This window comes from Panulirus ornatus, chromosome 30, assembly GCF_036320965.1.
Source record: "Panulirus ornatus isolate Po-2019 chromosome 30, ASM3632096v1, whole genome shotgun sequence".
Lineage (NCBI taxonomy): Eukaryota > Metazoa > Arthropoda > Malacostraca > Decapoda > Palinuridae > Panulirus > Panulirus ornatus.
Genome location: NC_092253.1, coordinates 2,495,291 through 2,515,013, shown reverse-complemented (window position 1 = coordinate 2,515,013; position 19,723 = coordinate 2,495,291). Strand labels below are relative to the sequence as shown.

Sequence of the window (19,723 nt, the reverse complement as noted above, 5' to 3'; positions counted from 1 at the left end):
TCCCTCACTTTATTATTAAATGCAAATGGATGATACACTCATTCTCCTTTTGAGACACTGGAGTAAAAAAAAAATTATAACTTTTTTAACGTGAAAAGTTTTCCTACAGAATGATAATGGTTTTCCAGAAAAAGTTTCATTTTGCTATATGCAGTAAAGTGATTACTATTTTTTTTCTCTCCTTTTGTAGTATATAGAAAATGTCCTTTGATATGAAAGGTTTTTATATTTTATATTTTTCACAATATTTTCTTAAACAACTTTTGAGGTCAAGAGAAAGGTGCAAGAGGTGAAGAAGAGGGGAAATGAGAGTTGGAGTTAGAGAGTATCATTAAATTTTAGGGAGAATAAAAAGATGTTTTGGAAGGAGGTAAATAAAGTGTGTAAGACAAGAGAACAAATGTGAAGATTGGTGAAGGGGGCTAATGGGGAGGTAATAACAAGTAGTGGTGATGAGAGAAGGAGATGGAGTGAGTACTTTGAAGGTTTGTTGAATGTGTTAGACAATAAGAGTAGCAGATATAGGGTGTTTTGGTCGAGGTGGTGTACAAAGTGAGAGGGTTAGGGAGAATGGTTTGGTAAACAGAGAAGAGGTAGTGAAAGCTTTGCGGAAGATGAAAGCCGGCAAGGCAGCAGATTTGAATGGTATTTCAGTGAAATTTCTTAAAAGGGTGACTGTGTTGTTGACTGGTTGGTGAGGATATTCAATGTGTGTATGGCTCATGGTGAAGTGCCTGAGGATTGGCGGAATGCATGCATAGTGCCATTGTACAGAGGCAAAGGGGATATAGGTGAGTGTTCAAATTACAGAGGTATAAGTTTGTTGAATATTCCTGGGAAATTATATGGGAGGGTATTGATTGAGAGGGTGAAGGCATGTACAGAGCATCAGATTGGGGAAGAGCAGTGTGATTTCAGAAGTGGTAGAGGATGTGTGGATCAGGTGTTTGCTTTGAAGAATGTGAGAAATAGAAAAACAAATGGATTTGTATCTAGCATTTATGGATCTGGAGAAGGCATATGATAGAGTTGATAGAGATGCTTTGATTGGTGGAACTCTTTACCTTTCAGTAGTCCTTTAGGGTTCCCTTTTACTCAGAAAGATGTATTAGGCATGCACAAACTCTTGGTTTGCTTAGGAAAAAATTACCAGTGGAGAATTCTCATTAAGATGGCAGTTTCCTTATATTTCTTTTGGTAGTAGTTACACCAAGATTGTATACTTAGTTGTGGTGAAATGGCAGTAACATAGTTTGTAGAATGATAAGGAATTGGATAAAAACCAGTAATCTTCAGTAATCTTCAAGTCTTTAAAATGGCAGTAACATAGTTTGTAGAATGATAAGGAATTGGATAAAAACCAGTAATCTTCAGTAAGAGTAATCTTCAAGTCTTTATTTCAAAGTTCCACTGTACCATTTCTTTAGTGTCTGTGAATAAGCACATTATTTTTGGAAATAGTCTGAGTTAACCAAATTGATGGAGATTAGATGAGACCACAGGTGTGACTTGTCTTAAACCTAAATATTATAAAGAACAGTCAAACTACAATTGTATATAACAAAATGTTAAAGCATGTGTATTGATTATTATCAGATAGGTTATAAGTATATTTTTGACAATTACTGAGTCAGATTTGCTGCATAGAGTATTTGAGTTTGATATGAGCATTAGGATATCCCATTACTTGCTATAGTAATTCTTTCTGTTTGAGAGAAGAAGGAAGAGAATATTTGAAAACAGAAAACTTTTTTCTGGCAAGGATCATTTTGAACTGAAGTTTTTGAGATATTGATGGACTTTGAATTATTTTTGTTTGGTTATATGAATATTAATTTGAATGTCACTTATCTTCAAAATATAGTTTTTTTCATAGTCCTTAATCTTCTTAGCATACGAAATGATGCATCAGAACAACATTTGATGGTATATTTTTATACAAATGCTGGGTCATAGAGGATGTTTCACATGCCAGACTCAAACCCCCAAGCCAGAGGTTGAGCAGTGTAAAATTTTTCATATGACTAAGAAGAAAATACTTAACAATTATAAAACCATTTAATTGTACTTTGTTTTTGTGACTGCTCATTGGTAAATAGGTAATTGCCAACAAATAAAAAGTCTTACAAATCCTTTGCCTGTACACTTAACGAAATACACTTACTTAAGGAGTAACATAATATTTACACAATATGTTGTTTTGTAATATGTCATCTCATAAGCTGAACTGTTCAGTGAACTCTTGATTAAGATACAAAACAATCTTAATGTTGATGTGCACCAGGAAGCCTCCTGATAACTATAAGACAGGTTAATCTTATGCTCAGCTACCTCTTCATTCAAAGATTTAGCCCAGGAAAATACCAGATTGGAAGACATTATTTGTATATTCATGTATTTAAGGACATGATTTATACTGTAGTAAAATGTCAGATTTCAAAGAATGACCAACCTTATTCAATTTTCAGAAAGGTTACATTTCACATTTTTTCAACAAAAACGAAGGAGATAATGAGTGCTGTAACACTACACATGTAGTAACAATGGACAGCAGAGTAAAGACAGCCTCTATAAATATTCACTAACAAGGCAACAAGTAAACAGTGAATGAGCACTTTTAACAACACCCAGGTTCATGTTGTCCAGCATCAGTGCCATTTACTTATTTTCCAGGCTCACCATCATTGTGCCAGAGAATACCTTTAATTGGTACCTCAACATAAAGTCACTGCACCACACTAACCTGGTAAATAATCAACGCGACCTGCACGTTGAAATGTCTTGGGTAATACTGTCTGTTAAAGAAAACGGTGAAGTTGCTGAGGGCGACATGTAAAACCATTACAGTGCCTTATTGCAAGCCTTTCCTGATTTGACATTATGGGCCAAGAGACAAAGCTCACATAATTTCTGTCTGCATTATTTAGAGTGTATTTTCTGTCCACCATTATCTTTTTTTCATTTGTAATGAAGACATCTCATATGGTCTTTGATTTGTTTGAGGATCTTCCCATTGGTCCCATGTTTCTCACTCTAGTTACATTTCCTGATGAGAACACTATGTTTCATGCACCACACAATGCTTCAGCCTCTTCGATAAAAACGTCACTGTAAAATCTCATGGAGAGCTGATGCCAGTTAAGGGCTGGAGACTCCAGCATTTGTTCACAATGATATACTGCTTGTATACTTTCTGCACCTAGCCTCTGGCTCCACATGTTTACATCGCTTATCTCACCAATGAATTGTGAAGTGGGGTCAAAGTCTGTCAAGTCAGGTAGTAATGTCTGACCTATGATTGTAAGACCACCTCCAGCCAGTGCTACATGATTGGGTAGCACATTAGTCAGAGTGCCAACCAGTTCACCATTGATGTACACCACAACATGGTGGTCAGTGTTACTCCAGGTGAAAGCAAGATGATACCATTGGTTTGTTTTGAAGTCAAATGGCAGTTTCTTGAAGTGAAAATTTACATTATCCTCTTTGCTTTTATTTTCTGGAGCTTGAGGCATATTATCATGTGCATCAGTTGATTCCACTGTAAAGACTCTTTCGTCTATTTTGGGCTCTGGAGAATGTTCTTGCATCCACTCATCTGCCTCCTCTTGAGTGCTGACATAATGCACTGGGCGAGGTAAAAACCCTTGCTTTATAAGTTCTTGTGGATTGGCACTAAACACAATATCTATTAGATCGTCTTGGTCCTGGTGGTGAGCATCTGATTGCGACATCGGACCACCATAAGCAATAGGACGAGGTACTTCCTTGGGAGATATATATTGTGGGGGTAATTGCTCATGATACAAATGTGAAGACTCCTGGTAGTATGACACTGGTTGCACCTCATCTTGTGAGACAAGAACTCCAGCTGGTTGGTACAAATCCTCCAGGGAGAAGGTACTTTTACTCTCTTCCTCTTTTGGAAAGTAAAAAGGATTGACATCATCTAAGTGGAACACTGCAAATGAAGAAGAGTGTTGTTCTGTTTCCCCGGTGGCATTTAGTTCGGGTTCTGTTTTAAAGGTTGAATCTATATGGTCCTGTACATTGTCCTGGAAATTAGGCTCTGACTCATTTGATATATTGCTTGGTGTGTGTGCATTCGCAAGATCACTTAGTTCTGTTAGTAAAGGTAGACTGTCTGATGCAGGTGGCATGGCAGTATCACTTGGTTTAGGTACAATTTGAAGATCAGTTGGTTCTTGGATTGATGGAAGACTACTTGGTAATGGTACATGTTGGATCTGAATTAGTCCTGGTACGAGAGGAATGTGATTTAACTCTGGTACAAATGAACTATTTCCTGATTCTGTTGAGGCTGAGATATGACTTGAATTTACAGTGGAGGTTATGGTTGATTTATCATTACTGTTTAGTTTTGGAAGCTTGATAGTTGCCTTGGTCTCCTCATCAGTTGTGGGTTCCATTACAGATGCAATATTAAGGTTCCATATGTCGTATATATCCTGGGATAAGGTTGGTCGCCTCTGCACCTCACCAGAGTCCTCCTTGGTCAGCACAGTTACCACTTTACTTCCTTGTTGTGTGGTTTCCTCTTGTGGTGGCTTTGGTATAAAAGGTGATGATATTGGCTGGTTTATTTTGAATTCCTTAAGTGTAATCTTTCCTTGATTGGAAGTGTTTAAGGCATCTTCAAGTATGAGAATGTCACTGCGGGATGGTGTTGGTGGTAGAGGTTCTTCAGTGGGTACAAGTACAGCTTCTTCCTCTTTCAGAACTACTGGTGCAACAGTCTCTTCAAAACTTGTCTCAGGTTTTCTTTCAGAGTGGATGGGAAAACCCTCATCTGGAGCTGCCATATTGTTTCCACCTAAGCCGTTCTCATTTGTTTCCTCTTCAAATGTATTAAAAGCATCATTTTGGATGACGTGATCATGGTTTGATGATGATGATACCTCTTGTGCTTGGTAATGTTGATACATAGTATTAAAGGCTTCCACATCAGTGATAGGGATGGAATACACAACGCTGGTGTTGCCATGCTTAACTGGAGGAACAGGTTTCATTGCACGATGGAACTCATCTACGTGGTAGGGCATTATTCTCACCAATCTTTGTTTGTTGATGGTATTTAAAAGTTCTTGTGGCTTGTTTGACCACTTGTCCTGGTAAGTATGGCCTTTACCAGGTTTATGGTTCTCTACAGCACTAGACCAGATGGAAACCTTGGACTTCTGACCAGTTATCTGAGGTTTTTCTGTTGCTTGTTCCAGGCCAGTGAGATCAATTGTAGGGAGTGGACTTGGTCGATAGGATGTCGCTTTTGTTGCTGTGGTATGCATCGTGGGAACCCTCACGGTGGAACTGGTGGTAGTTGGTGGAGGAGTAGGTGTTGTGGTAGTAGTAGGTGTTGTGGTGGTAGTAGTAGTAGTAGTAGTAGTAGCAGTTGTTGTTGTAGTTGTTGTTTTTCTTGTTGGTTGGGTGGTTGTAGTTATGGATGTAGGTGTTGAGGAAGTGGACACAGCCTGTTTTGTAATGTTTGGTTGTTTGATTAGCTTCCAAAGAGGCATTCGTGTTGGTTGACGGGATGGTGGTGTAGATGAGCGGTTTCTTGATGGCAGTCGAATTGGGAATCTTGGGACTAGGGTTGCTGGTGAGGAAGTGAACTGATGAGTGGAATGTCGCAAAATATTTAAAGGAGATGTGGTCTTGGTTCTTGTTGTTGAAGTTCGTCTTGTAGTTGTGGTTATTGAATGCTCTGCTGTATTTGCAGTGGACTCTGTTTTTGGTGCAGGTTGAGTATCAGTGATTGTAGGTCTTCTTGTTGTTCTTGGAGGTACAGGTCGAGAGGTTATTTTAGGTTGCGGAGGCTTAGTAGTGGTCCTTTGTATGACTGGTCTTGGCCTTGCAGGTGTATTAGGTGGATGAGGAGGCTTTCTCAGAGGTTGAATGGTAGTAAAGGCTGGTGAGCTTATGTGATGAGGAGTCCAGTTGTTCGGACCTAGTTTCACCTCAGTTACCTGAGCTGACCAGCCTCCTGAATTGGTTCCATCCAAGTTGTCAGTACTGAGGTCCTTTACAGGGGAGATCCCTTCTTGGTCCTTTCCTTCAGGTGTCTCCTTCTCTTGTATCTCCCTCTTTGGTTGCCAGATTGGTGACCATTCATGGGGTGACTGGGGAATTGATTGTTTTGGTGCTACTGGAACATCCCAGTTAAAGAAAACAAAATCATCATCCCCTGATGGCTCAGTGATGATGCGTGGTTCAGGCTCTGCCAAGTGAAGGTCATATGGGTCACTCTCTAACATTGTTAGTTCATAAGGCACATTGGTCCAGTCATTGTAGGACTCAGAGCGAGAGAAACCATCGCGAAGCGGCAGTAAGTGAAGGTCAGCATTTAGTCCAGAAGGTGCAGCTTCTAGGTCTGTTACTCCCATCTGGTCAACGTCAACAAAGCTGTATGGTGTCCATGTATCATACGAGCGTCCTCTGCGTGAGTCTGCCAGGATGTCTACGATGTCTCCAAGGCCAGCACTGTAATCCACTGCTTCACGCCTCTGTCTTGCTTTATTCTTTGATTCGCTAGGGGACCATTGGTGACGTGGGTGACGATCTACCTGGTCTGTGTGGTATCTTGGTGCCGATTTTGGTCCACCCCATAAAATTCCAAGGCCATCGTGACGCAGAAAGAAGGACACTTGGCTGTTGGCATCTGGGGAAACAGCAGTAAGGATAGGAGCTACACCATGAGGGAAGGTTGTGACGTTGACCCACGCAGAGAGGGTGAAGTTAGCGAAGGATGGTGGAGTCTTCATTAGGCGGGCATACCCACCATCCTCCACCACCAGTCGGTAGGTGGATAGTGAGGTGTCTTGCCCCAGACTCCCAACAACTGCACATGCTGTGCACACCACAACTAGCCTGCAAAAGAAAACAAAAGCATACATTTTACCACAAGGCAGAGAAAAGACGAATGTTCCCGATGACATTATTTAAAAGAGAGAAATGCTATACCAAAACAAGATGAGAGCAGAACATGTATGTATTACCATAACCAATACAAAACAATGGACATGTTTATGGTGTGGTACTTAATGTGAGGGACATAATGATTACAAAGTAAGTTTGAGTACATATGTGCAGAAATGATTAGATGTGTGGATAAAGAGGGTACTTAGGTGCAGTAGTAAGATGTAAAAACATTGTAGGAAGGATGAACTTCATGAGCATGATAGTAAAACCAATGAGTGAAACCCTTAAGGGTCATGCACAGGGCACACTATTAATCCCAATGTCGTACTGTTGTGCTGCATGGGTGAGGGAGTTTAATATTTATATGTATGAGATGTTAGTTAATACTGACTAATGCAGATTTTATGTTGTAACTTTGTGGAGTATTACGAGTACTACCAGCCTAGGTATCGGGAGGGTTAATGGCAGCGTAGTGAGCCAGCACATCAGTGGTTGTCAAGTTGCACTCTTCTGACCTATATAGCTGCCTTTTCTCTCTGCATCACCCTCACATGGACTGCTGGCATTCTGTTCATAAATTTACAACCTTTTCTTGTCACACATAACAACACTTAACTCACAGAACAGATCATTAGGTAGAAATAGTGGGTTAGAATATTGGGCCGGAACATTAGGTGGAAGTAGTTATGAACATTGGGAAGGAGCCTCTGAAAACACTCCCCTAAAGGCTAAGAAGCGCCACTAGAATTCACTAGTTATCGAGACTTTTGCTGTGGGCACCCCCTTGAGGGAGTTCCCAAACACCCCCAACACATTTTGGACAGCTTGCATCAATCTTTGACAGTGGTTGTTCAAGGTTTCTAAAGATACAGGGCTTCGTTGTTCGATGCAGTAACCACCAAAACTTGCGTTTGGAATCACATGTTTCCTATCACCGAATGGCATTCCTGTGTTCTGAGGTAATGAAATAGTGAGAGGCTGTTAAGGAAGAGGCAAGCAATGTGAAATGATGTAAGAGATGTTCGTCCTTTCAGTGCTTCTCATTACGTAAGTTTCGTGAAGTCGTACAGCCTTCTCCGCTTGTGTACCATTGTGTATATCTGTGTCTGGAATTTCACGAATATTCTCTCTTGAAGATGCAAATGGAGATATACTGCTGCAGGTGAGGACGAACAGAGGTTACGGGAACTTTCGCTCGTATGTCTTTATTATCTGATGGTACGCGTAGCGTCGTCTGGACTGACTACCACCGCTAATCTGTTGAGGGACCAGTTTGGTGACAAGCGTTAGCATGGTTGCATTAAGGTGAAAGTTTGTTGCCTGGCTAGTCTGCCAGCCCGAACTCCGCCGCTGAGGCACACATCTCTCCATGTACTGACGTTTAAGGATGTTCGTATGATGGGGGAGCACAGAGCTGCCGACCAAGGTTGGAAATTTGTCAAGTCTTGTTAGATGAACAGAGAGACACATAGCCATTCAGTCTTGTATGACTGGCTTAAATACAGGTCTTTGGAAAGGTGTATATATATATATATATATATATATATATATATATATATATATATATATATATATATATATATATGGTCTAAGCCTGGTTTCCCTAAATTATTGACAAAATTTGTCGATTCTTCGCGTGAGAGGATAAATTCCAAGTAGCTTTAACGATTATGGAGAAAATATGCGTAAATGATAGCACCTTAGACTTGAGCGTTGAATTGTAATGTTTGATAGAATCCAACACAGCTAGTAGGTCACGAGCTGCCTGATCCGGAACCGCAACCACAGCGGAACAATAAGAATACAGTTTGGTAAAGCCTCGGAGAAAGCGCAGGTCGAGGAAACCAGCCGGAACTGAAGCGGTCAGACATTGGTTAAATATCCTAGTTCGTAAGGGAGCAAGAGAAGTAATTCCTCTTTATTATATTCATAATCCATTTTACACCAGAGTAGGAAGACCATGAGTTATCTTTACAACTCGTTGGGGTGTAAAAAGTAAAAAAAGAATCATGATCATTTTACGGGTTTAGGCGGAGTTAGGGCGTTTGTCTTTATGTCGGTCAATGTATATTTCTTGATCATTTGGATGTCATTATCTGTATTGGTGTGCGTGCGTAAGTGCAGTGCTAGTTTACAAGATATATATATATATATATATATATATATATATATATATATATATATATATATATATATATATATATATATATATATATATTTGGTGGGTAGGCCTTGAGTAGGCAAAAAACAAAATGATTGCAAGGTTAGGTAGCGGCTGTGTCCGTAACATTTAGCGTGGTCTGCTGCCATTTTAACTTGTCTCTCTGGTATCGTTAACTTAATCTGCTGTTACTGACTTAGCTTAGTGTGGAATCTTACCTTATTTAGTAAAGTGTCCCCCTCAGGCTGAACTAAATTTGGAGACCGTAACTGATTTCAGTGACACCAATACTTAGCGTACTTGAAAGTCCAGTGGAGAATTTTGCATTAAGGTGACTAACTTAATAACTAACTTAAGGTTCATTGTGCAGGTAGAGACGTACGTAGGTGTGAATGCAACTGGCCTGGCTGTTGTGAATGGAGGTGCTGGTGGGTTGCGTCTGTGTTGGGCTGTTTATACCAGGAAACACAAAGTGATGACGATTTGTCTACTTAAAACAACTGTTATGTAAATGATGACCGCTGTAGTAAGACCTGCCACATATTTCAGTAGGATGTCGGTGTATATAATCTTGGAAGTAATGAAGGAGCCGTTATGAGATTTGGGATTTTTTTTGGGGGGGGGAGGGGGCGGGATATGCCGGTATGGTTTTCTTAGGAAAGTAGTCGGAAGGAAAGTTTTGATTAGTGGTGGAGTAGTCAAGCTTGGCCCGTAGACGTGTTCACCACGGCCATTCACCCTGAAGGATGTGCATCGGTGCAGTACACATGACAGCCTGAGGATGGGTGTGCGTGAATGCGGCCACTCTTTTTATGTTCCTGGCGCTACCTTGCTAACGCGGGAAAAGACGATCAGTTACGAAAAGGAGAGAAAAGTCACCCTTTAACATTTGACTTTCAGACACTTTACTCTCAGTAATTATGTACTTGCACGCATCAACCCCATTTACGTTATCATAAGCTTGCAGTGAACTTGCAGGTACAGATCTCTCGTTTATTTTTCACGAGTTTTTAAGAGGTGGTCATAGTAATTTGTCGTTCTCATGACTTTCCACACAGTTCTTTTAAGTATTTTGTCATTCACGGGGGAAAGTGAGTATGTTTAATGGTCTTCTCGTGAGTATTTTTTTTTTTTTTTTTGTTTCGGGGAAATTGCATGTTGATGGACTTCTTCCTCAAGCGTCGAGGAACCAGCACTCGCAGATTTAAGTGATGTCGTTACGGCGTGGTTCCCACCAGAGTCCCCATGCTGTTGGAAAGTCCGTTGGTCGAGCGTTGAGATGTGGTGATGATGAAGTCGTGGAGTCAAGTAGTAGTGATAGAAGGGGACGACAGTGGTCGTCTCACTCTCCTGCACCGGCCACACGACCCATCTTACCTTGACGTGAGCCGAACGTATGCCGTCCTCGCGGCAGAAGGCATTTGTTGTTATCCATGGAAACGTCTGGTTTTAACCGAATAAAACAGCTTCGTTTTGATTATCACCCTTGGTCCCAGAGGTCAGGTCTTCTAAGGGCTTGAGTTTTCCTGGTGACCTTGAATTTATGCCATACATGACCCCTTGATATGGGTGGCCTTTGACGCTGTGTGAAGATAAGCAGATGTTTATAGCTTTTGTAGAGCTAGCCTACGCCTTGGTCCAGTTTCTATTACGCTAAGATAACCACTCTGTCAGGGCCGACCCTAACCTTTCTTGGGGCCCTAAGGTGAGTCTTCTCCCTTCAGACTCGTTCCTCCCTCCTAAATCACGAGCTCTAGGGGGGCCCGGGGGCATATCCATGGGAAAAGATTGAAAATAATGGGTGTCAGAGACAGCATATCCTGCTTTCTGAAGGCTGCCATGTGACGGACGGGAGTAGGGTGGCGCCCCTTTAGCGGTCGAACCCTTGCGCTCTGAGCGTATAGAGCGTATAGGAAGGGCCGGCCTTGACCACTTTCATAAAGGCATCTGTTGGTATAGACTGTGGTGCAGGTAGAGGCAGGGAGTTCGACCTACGAATGTCCAGTGTCATGATAATGAGACTTGAGTCTGGTGGGTGGGGGTGGGGTGGGATGGGGGGGTTACCTTAGTGATGCTGGGGCCGAATCGTGTATCGTGGCTCTCACACCAGGAGCCTTCGGTTGTTGAGGAGCGCGTGTGGTGCGTCCCGTGCCGACCCTAACCCAGTGATGGGTCCTGTAGCGTACCTCCTCCTGTGGTGAGTCCGGATCGTGGGTCACGATGTCCGTGTCCATTTCCATCTCTTTAGGAACACGACGGATGTGAGTTGCGGTGTGTGTGTGTGTGTGTGTGTGTGTGTGTGTGTGTGTGTGTGGTGTTCCTAACCGTCAGAGACGGAAGCTAGCGGGTGGGCAGCCGGGCCGGCAGGATGTCAGTAGACACACAGAGACGAGGAGACCGAGGCGGAAAGAAATAGAAAGCAACAGGGGAGATGAATGGTGGCCACCTTATCCTCTACAACGGTTCCCGAAACGTTGCAAACCAAATAATCGACCGATCGACGCGCCAGCGAGCCTCGCCGGTCTGGTGCAATGTCGAGTATAGATCTGAAGATACACTTTCCTTCCTCCCGTCTCACTGAGTGAAGACGTAGATCATCCTACGATTAGAAGACAATGTGTGTGTGTGTGTGTGTGTGTGTGTGTTCCTCCTCCTTCCTGCTATTGTTACGACACCCGTGCGATCGTATGACTCCATCATTCATCTCGTGAGGTGTCTTATCATGGCTCCCACGCTGCCTCACGCGTTGTTCGACTTTCTCCGATAAGCGATGAATTATCTCGTGTGTGTGTGTGTGTGTGTGTGTGTGTGTGTGTGGCGGCCGCAGGAAACCTGTTGTGTCTGGCTGTGTGCCCGGGAGGCCCGGGGTTGTAAATATCATTAGTGTTTGTCGTGAATGGATATTAAAAGCGAAAGGTTGATCTTCGGTCACGAGGGAGGAGGGGAGAACAGGCCGCGTTGAATACCACAAATGGTTTCAATCGTCAGCAGTCGTCAAAAGTTGGTGTGTTATGTTTGGTTCAGGGGTTACTGGAGAGATGAGATTCCTCATTTTACCGACACTCACTCCTGTGTGTGTGTGTGTGTGTGTGTGGGTGTGTGTGTTTCCTGGAGTTTTAACCTTATGGTGTGGGAAATAAACTTTTCATCTATAGGAAGCATACATCAGTATGGCACTGGTCGACTGCCCCGGTCTCTGGTAGTTCTGTGGAGGGTGTGTGGGGTGCGTGAGTGAACGGGTCCAACACCCAGGTGCGTGGAATGCGTGAGTTGTGTGTGTGTGTGTGTCCCTCAAGGGTTGCGTCGGGGAGGAGGAAATGAGGTCCTGGAAGACGGTCGGTCGGTCGGTCGGGTGGTCGGCTGCTCTTTCTGTGGCCACGACCACCAGAGAAAGTTAGTAACCTCCTTCCCCTCTACCCCCTCCCCTACCACCTCTCGTGTGTGTGTGTGTGTGTGTGTGTGTGTGCGCGCGCGCGCGCGCCATAAGTGGAATGATGTTAATATGTGCATTAAGCTTACGTAGTAGTACCTTGATCTATCTATCTATCTATCTATCTATCTATCTATCTATCTATCTATCTATATATATATATATATATATATATATATATATATATATATATATATATATATATTTATATTTACTTATTTATGTATAAATGACTTTTATTTGTGCTTGCAGGTAAGCAAATGTGCTGCCGACCACCTTTCGTTGTCGACTTGGATGGGTAAGTGTTTGTTAGTTTGGTTTTCAAGTATATAGTTGAGGTGCATCATCAGTACTCCACACACGTGTGTGTGTGTGTGTGTGTGTGTGTGTGTGTGTGGACATGTCAGCTATTCTGTAGTCGTTGCTCTGAAACGCTCTACCCTTTCATGTCTTTCCCATTAACTGTGGCCTGGCACATTGTAATGGACCGGTGTGTCCCCCTTCTTCCAAAATCCGCAAATACTTTCCCTTGTCTCTTCTTTCTCCCTCTCGTTAACCTTGTCTCTTCTTTCACCCTCTCGTTAACCTTGTCTCTTGTTTCTCCCTGTCGTTAACCTTATGTTCCAGTTAAGCTTAGCCCGGCCTTGATGTGGACTTACGTCCGTGACTGGAGTCTACAAAGGAAAACAAAATGTGTGTCATAAGATGCTGAAGGAAGCCTTCATTATGTTTTTTCCTCCTGATGAAGATATGTGAGGAATTCGAGGTATGTTGCGACCAGGTGTGTCGTCGTATATGACGTAATCAAAAGATTTTGAATGGTTCATGTCGTCATCGATGGCTGCTCCTGACGTCATGAGTGGTCCTTGGCGTTCATGGAAGAGGCTATTGGTGTATTTTTTTGTGACGTCACGGACCTGGAATCTTGAGTGGTCATGGGAGGACCTGTATTGTTGGTCGGATGAGGTAGTTAGCGTGGGTAACGAGGCCCCGATCCAGGTCATTAGTGGTCGGATGAGCTAGTTAGCTGTGGTAATGGGGCCCCGACCCTGGTCGTTAGTGGTCGGATGAGGTAGTATGCTCGGGTAATGAGCCCTGACCCTGGTCGTTAGTGGTCGGATGAGGTAGTTAGCACGGTTAATGAGCCCCGACCCAGGTCATCAGAATCGCCAGGTGTCAGAAGTGTAGTTGGGGGTCGGGTGTTGTCCCACACAACTCTGGTAGTCAGCCAACAGCGTCATCACCTCGTAGTATTTGAACTTGGGCAGGTCAACATTCTCGCTCGGGCTGTAACTGTGTTTGGTACGGGTAACGAGGTAATTGGTAGTTAGTGTAGACGATAAGGGAAGTGGTAGTTAATGCAGGTAATGAGGGAAGTGGTTATCCGTGCGGATTGCTGTTCTTGTTGCTGTTGTTGTTGTTGTTGTTGTACTGTGCAGTGTGGTGCTGGTGACTGTGCTTCTGTTTTGATGACTCAGCAGCTGGCTCTCTCCACCCTCCCCGTTGTCTTCACACGCCCCTCCCTCCCCAACACCCCCTTCCTTCCCTCCCCCCCCTTCTACCTAGGGTGGCGGACTCAGCCACTGACTGCTGAACCCCAGCAAGTGCTGATCATCGTCACTGTCCTACCCTGGGGGTATGACTGCCGTCCTGGGGACGTGACTGTCCTCCTGGGGGTTCTCATTACCGTCCTGGGGGCATCACTACCGTCTTGGGAGCCTGGGGGCGTCACTACCCTCCAGGGGGCATCACTATCGTCCTGGGGGCGTCGCTACCGACCTGGGGGCGTCACTATCGTCCTGGGGGCGTCACTACCGTCCTGGGGGCGTCACTACCGACCTGTGGGCGTCACTACCGTCCTGGGGGCGTCACTATCGTCCTGGGGGCGTCACTACCGTCCTGGGGGCGTCACTACCGTCCTGGGGGCATCACTATCGTCCTGGGGGCGTCATTACCGTCCTGGGGGCGTCATTACCGTCCTGGGGGCGTCACTACCGTCCTGGGGGCGTCACTGCTCTCCTGAGGGCGATGCCTCGGTGTTGGGTGAGGGAGGGGTGGATGGTGGTGGGGTGGTTCTTGTAAGGGTAGAGGGTGGGGGGGGAAGTTGTTTACAGGCGGGGAGGCGAGACAGTGCCTGGTGACTTATCAGAACCTGACCACCTGACCACCGCCGCCGCCGCCAGCACCACCTGCTGAACCTAAAGGGAAGGAATGCGGACGTTGTGAGGTGTGTGTGTGTGTGTGTGTGTGTGTGTGTGTGTGTGTGTGTGTGTGTGTGCCGTGCCCCCTCCCCTCCCCTGCCTCCGCCCCTAGTGTGAACCACATCCACTGGGGAACACGAGAGAAAGGCCCTCCCTCCTCCACCCCCACCCCACCTCCCTCCCCAGATGAGGAGAAAATTAGCCGCGGGTCATGTCATATATATATATATATATATATATATATATATATATATATATATATATATATATATATATATGTATATATATTTCTATTCCACCTTTATCACAGTGGAGGAGGTTGTGTTAGTGTTCGATAGTGTGGTAGAGGGTGATGTGTGGTGGAGTGGTGGTGGTGGTATGTTGATGGTGTGGTAGAGGTGATGGGTGGTTGGGTGGTGTGTGGTTAAGGTTATTTTTATGGTGATGGTGGGGAATGGGGCCCACTGTCTGGGGGGAGCACATGGGTGTGTGTGCTGGGACCTTCGTCTGTGCACACCAGGCGTCGACACACTCTCCTCCTCCTTCTGTATGACACACATTGCTAAATCATTTTTAACTTTTATTTACATACATTTCCCCCCTCCCCCCTCCTTATACTCTCCCCACCCCCATGGTATCTCCCCCCCCCCCTTCCTACCACTTGATGACCTGTGACGTCAGATATTTCCTCCCCATACCCCATCCCCCCCCTTCTTAACGCAGGTCTACGCTGGTGGTGTTGCGTTACCTGCCTGCTGCTCCTCCACTTTCTCTTACTTCTCTCTCTTCTAATCACTTGCCTCCTCTTTTTTTTCCCTCCCCTTCCTCCTCATCCCCCTAGCTTCGTGGTGTGTGTGTGTGTGTGTGTGTGTGTGTGTGTGTGTGTGTGTGTGTGTGTGGTACTCTCCTGGTGTTCTTAGCATTTACAGACGGCGAGTTTTCCCCTGTGCCTCTCTATAGCGTTCACCAGCCCGCTCTTTTTATGGAGTCGACCAGCCTGACCCGACCCCACACAGCTCTCTCTCTCTCTCTCTCTCTCTCTCTCTCTCTCTCTCTCTCTCTCTCTCTCTCTCTCTCTCTCTCTCTCTCTCCTCCCTGTCCCTGCCCGCCCCCATGGCCACCCCACACCCCAGGCGAGGGAGGGTCACTGACTCACTCGGGCTTTCACCGTCGGCATGTCCAGTACCCCATCACCAGGTGGGGGGTGAGGTTGGGGGGGGAGAACTTGCCACCACTGGTAATGGGGGGAGGAAGGGGGGGGTTCTCCCCACGGAGAGAGAGAGAGAGAGAGAGAGAGAGAGAGAGAGAGAGAGAGAGAGAGAGAGAGAGAGAGAGAGAGAGACGCAGTTACGGGGGCCTTTTACGCTAGTGAGGGATGGGAATGGGGAGTAAGGTAATGGGAAGGATTATAGGGGTCGGAAGATTGAGAAGGTTGAATAAAGTGTTGGGTGGTAGGGATGTGTGGTGGTGATGTGGTGGGGATGTGTGGTGGTGATGTAGTAGGGATGTATGGTGGTGATGTGGTAGGGATGTGTGGTGGTGATGTAGTAGGGATGTGTGGTGGTGATGTGGTAGGGATGTGTGGTGGTGATGTAGTAGGGATGTGTGGTGGTGATGTGGTAGGGATGTGTGGTGGTGATGTGGTAGGGATGTGTGGTGGTGATGTGGTAGGGATGTGTGGTGGTGATGTGGTAGGGATGTGTGGTGATGATGTGGTAGGGATGTGTGGTGGTGATGTGGTAGGGATGTGTGGTGGTGATGTGGTAGGGATGTGTGGTGGTGATGTGGTAGGGATGTGTGGTGGTGATGTGGTGGGGATGTATGGTGGTGATGTGGTGGGGATGTGTGGTGGTGATGTAGTAGGGATGTGTGGTGGTGATGTGGTGGGGATGTGTGGTGGTGATGTAGTAGGGATGTATGGTGGTGATGTGGTAGGGATGTGTGGTGGTGATGTGGTGGGGATGTGTGGTGGTGATGTGGTGGGGATGTGTGGTGGTGATGTAGTAGGGATGTGTGGTGGTGATGTGGTAGGGATGTGTGGTGGTGATGTGGTGGGGATGTGTGGTGGTGATGTAGTAGGGATGTATGGTGGTGATGTGGTAGGGATGTGTGGTGGTGATGTGGTGGGGATGTGTGGTGGTGATGTAGTAGGGATGTATGGTGGTGATGTGGTGGGGATGTGTGGTGGTGATGTAGTAGGGATGTATGGTGGTGATGTGGTGGGGATGTGTGGTGGTGATGTAGTAGGGATGTATGGTGGTGATGTGGTAGGGATGTGTGGTGGTTCCCCCTGGCGCGACCCACCTTCCCGGTCGTGTCGTCGTCCTGCATGTCTTCCTCGTCTCCTGGTGTTCAAGCTTAGATCTTACGAGCTTAGATGTACAACCTCTGATGTACAAGTTCCCTCAGGTGTACAGGCAGAGTCGCTGACCCGAGTCAGACGTTAGGCTATTTCTTGGCTTTGTACGGGTCACTTTGTTGAAGTTTATATATATATATATATATATATATATATATATATATATATATATATATATATATATATATATATATATATATGGGGGTTGTCACGTTTTGGTATGGTGACCTCGCTGCTTGTTCACCACGACGCGTCGGAACGACCCTTGATCACGACGGTATGACCCTTATGTGTGATTGGCTTGGCGTTTGAAGGGGGCAGGTCAAAGGGCCAAACTATCATCATAACTTAATGGTCGTACCGTCGTGCCGAACGATCGTACTGTCGTACTACAGGGTCGTACTGTTGCATTACGAGGTAGTTAAACCAAGTGAATTGAAATCCATCCCTTGAACTGGCACTCATGAACTATCTGCTTGTTTACTTGTTTTCCGAAGGCGATTGAGTTACAGTGAATTGAATATTGCGTTCAACAGTGGGTTGGATATTGCGTTCAACAGTTTGTTGGATATTGCGTTCAACAGTGGATTGGATGTTGAATTCAACAGTGGGTTGGATATTGCGTTCAACAGTGGATTGGATGTTGAATTCAACAGTGGGTTGGATATTGCGTTCAACAGTAGGTTGGATATTGCGTTCAGCAGTGAGTTGGATGATGCGTTCGACAGTGGGTTGGATATTGCGTTCATCAGTGGGTTGTATGTTGCGTTCAGATAAAACTCTGGCTTATTAAAGATGTCAGCGGGAGCCACACCGTCGTAACGACCTTCCATTGTGTCTTGAGTTTTTGTGTCTGTAATTTATGTGTTACTTTGACGCTGATGTATAATTACCTAGTTGTAATTACCTGCTTGTAGGGGAGGGGGGGGGGGTGGAGTTCCACACACACACGTGGGGCCCCATCACTAGTACTGTAGGGGGGGAGGGATTTCTACGCTTGTGTGGGGCCTCCATCTCTCTTACTTTATGGGGAGGGAGTTCTACACACGTGGGGCCCCCATATCTTGTACTGTACGGGGAGGGAGTTCTCCACACACGTGGCGCCCCATTTCTATAACTTTCTCTGCCATCATACAACATCTTGAAGTTCTTTATGCCGTCTGTATTCACAGTCTCATCAGTCTGTTTAGGCCATTCCTCCACCGCCCCATATACTGGGAAAGGAGTTCCTCACGTATTCGCTGATACGTTTCCTGCTGTCAAAATCATGTCCTGGCTCTCTCTCAAGGAATTGATCACTGTTGACCTTATCAGACTGGTTAAAACGAAACATGGTGTTGATCAGGTCACCACTTACTCTTCGCTCTTCTACGCAAGACCAGTTTAGAAGGTTCCTGACCCTTCCCTGTAGCTCACCACACGTAATTCTGGTACCATCTGTGTCGCCCTCCTGCGTGGACATGCACGTGCATATATATGATTTTCTCCCGTCAGTGCCGCCGCCCGTCGCCGCCCCCACCTCCCATGTGTGGGAGACGGAGGCGTTGCTTCAGGCAAACCACGAACTGCCGGTCCCTCACCGCAGTTAGGGAGCCGTATGAGGGGGTTGACCTGATGACCCAACCACACGTGAGTGGAGACTGTCTGTTGTTGCTTGCTCCTCCTCCTGACAGAACACAGAGCCACGGCGAGGGTACGGTCTGTTGCTCCTCACAGACCCAGAAACAGAACTTGGTGTTACTCTCTCTCTCTCTCTCTCTCTCTCTCTCTCTCTCTCTCTCTCTCTCTCTCTCTCTATCTGCCCCAGAAATATGATACCCGTCTCTTTCTTTATGACTTAGAAACGGGCAATACCTGTCTGTTTTCCCCTTGACCTGGAAATACGAGATGCCCGTTCTGTGTCTCTCTGTCTGTGACACAGAAACTTCAGACACTAAGTCTGTGTCTCCTTTATATTGAAACTTGAAGTAGATATTTTTTTCTTTTCTTTTATTAATGGCTTGTCTGCCGCTGTGAGGGTTCAGGGGGAGGGTTCAAGCGATGGATGGGATAGGAGGATAAGTTGGTCATAGGATTGGATAGGAGGATAGGGTGGTCATAGGATTGGATAGGAGGATAGGGTGGTCATAGGATGGGATAGGAGAGTGGGAGGGGAGGGCTGGCCCGTGGGATGGTGGTTGGGTGGGGAGGGAAGGGGAGGGGGGGGGGGGGGCTGAGTACATTGGCCTCCATCGTAAGTGTGTTATTATGTCAGTGTTGCTGGCGGAGTACCTACCTTCCTACTTACCCACCTTCCGTCCTCCGTGCCTACCTACCTACCCACCTGCCAACTTTCCATCCTACCTACCTACCTTCTATCCTACCTACATATTTGCCTACCTACCGTCCAATCTACCTACCTACTTCCCTACCATCCTTCTATCCTACCTACCTACTTACCTACCATCCTTCTCTCCTACCGACCTACTATCCCTCTATCCTACCCTCCTTAATCCTTACCATCCTTCTATCCTACCTACCTACTTACCTACCATCCTTCTGTCCTACCGACCTACCATCCTTCTCTCCTACCCACCTACTTACCTACCATCCTTCTGTCCTACGTACGTACCTTCTATCCTACCTACCTACTTACC

At 45.5% G+C, this 19,723-nt stretch overlaps 2 protein-coding genes across 2 annotated transcripts in view; one reads left to right on the top strand and one right to left on the bottom strand.

Moving 5' to 3' along the window:
* The window catches only part of LOC139758307 (NBAS subunit of NRZ tethering complex-like), a 125,124-nt gene that overhangs the window by 34,142 nt on the left and 71,259 nt on the right, over positions 1–19,723 (top strand). The window lies entirely within an intron of this gene.
* Positions 1,368–19,723, bottom strand: part of LOC139758308 (uncharacterized) — a 32,340-nt gene continuing 13,984 nt past the window's right edge. The window contains exon 2 of the mRNA XM_071679536.1: positions 1,368–6,885. Within this exon, the coding sequence (XP_071535637.1) occupies positions 3,066–6,885 (3,820 nt within the window). The 3' untranslated portion in view covers positions 1,368–3,065. The remainder of the gene's footprint in view (positions 6,886–19,723) is intronic.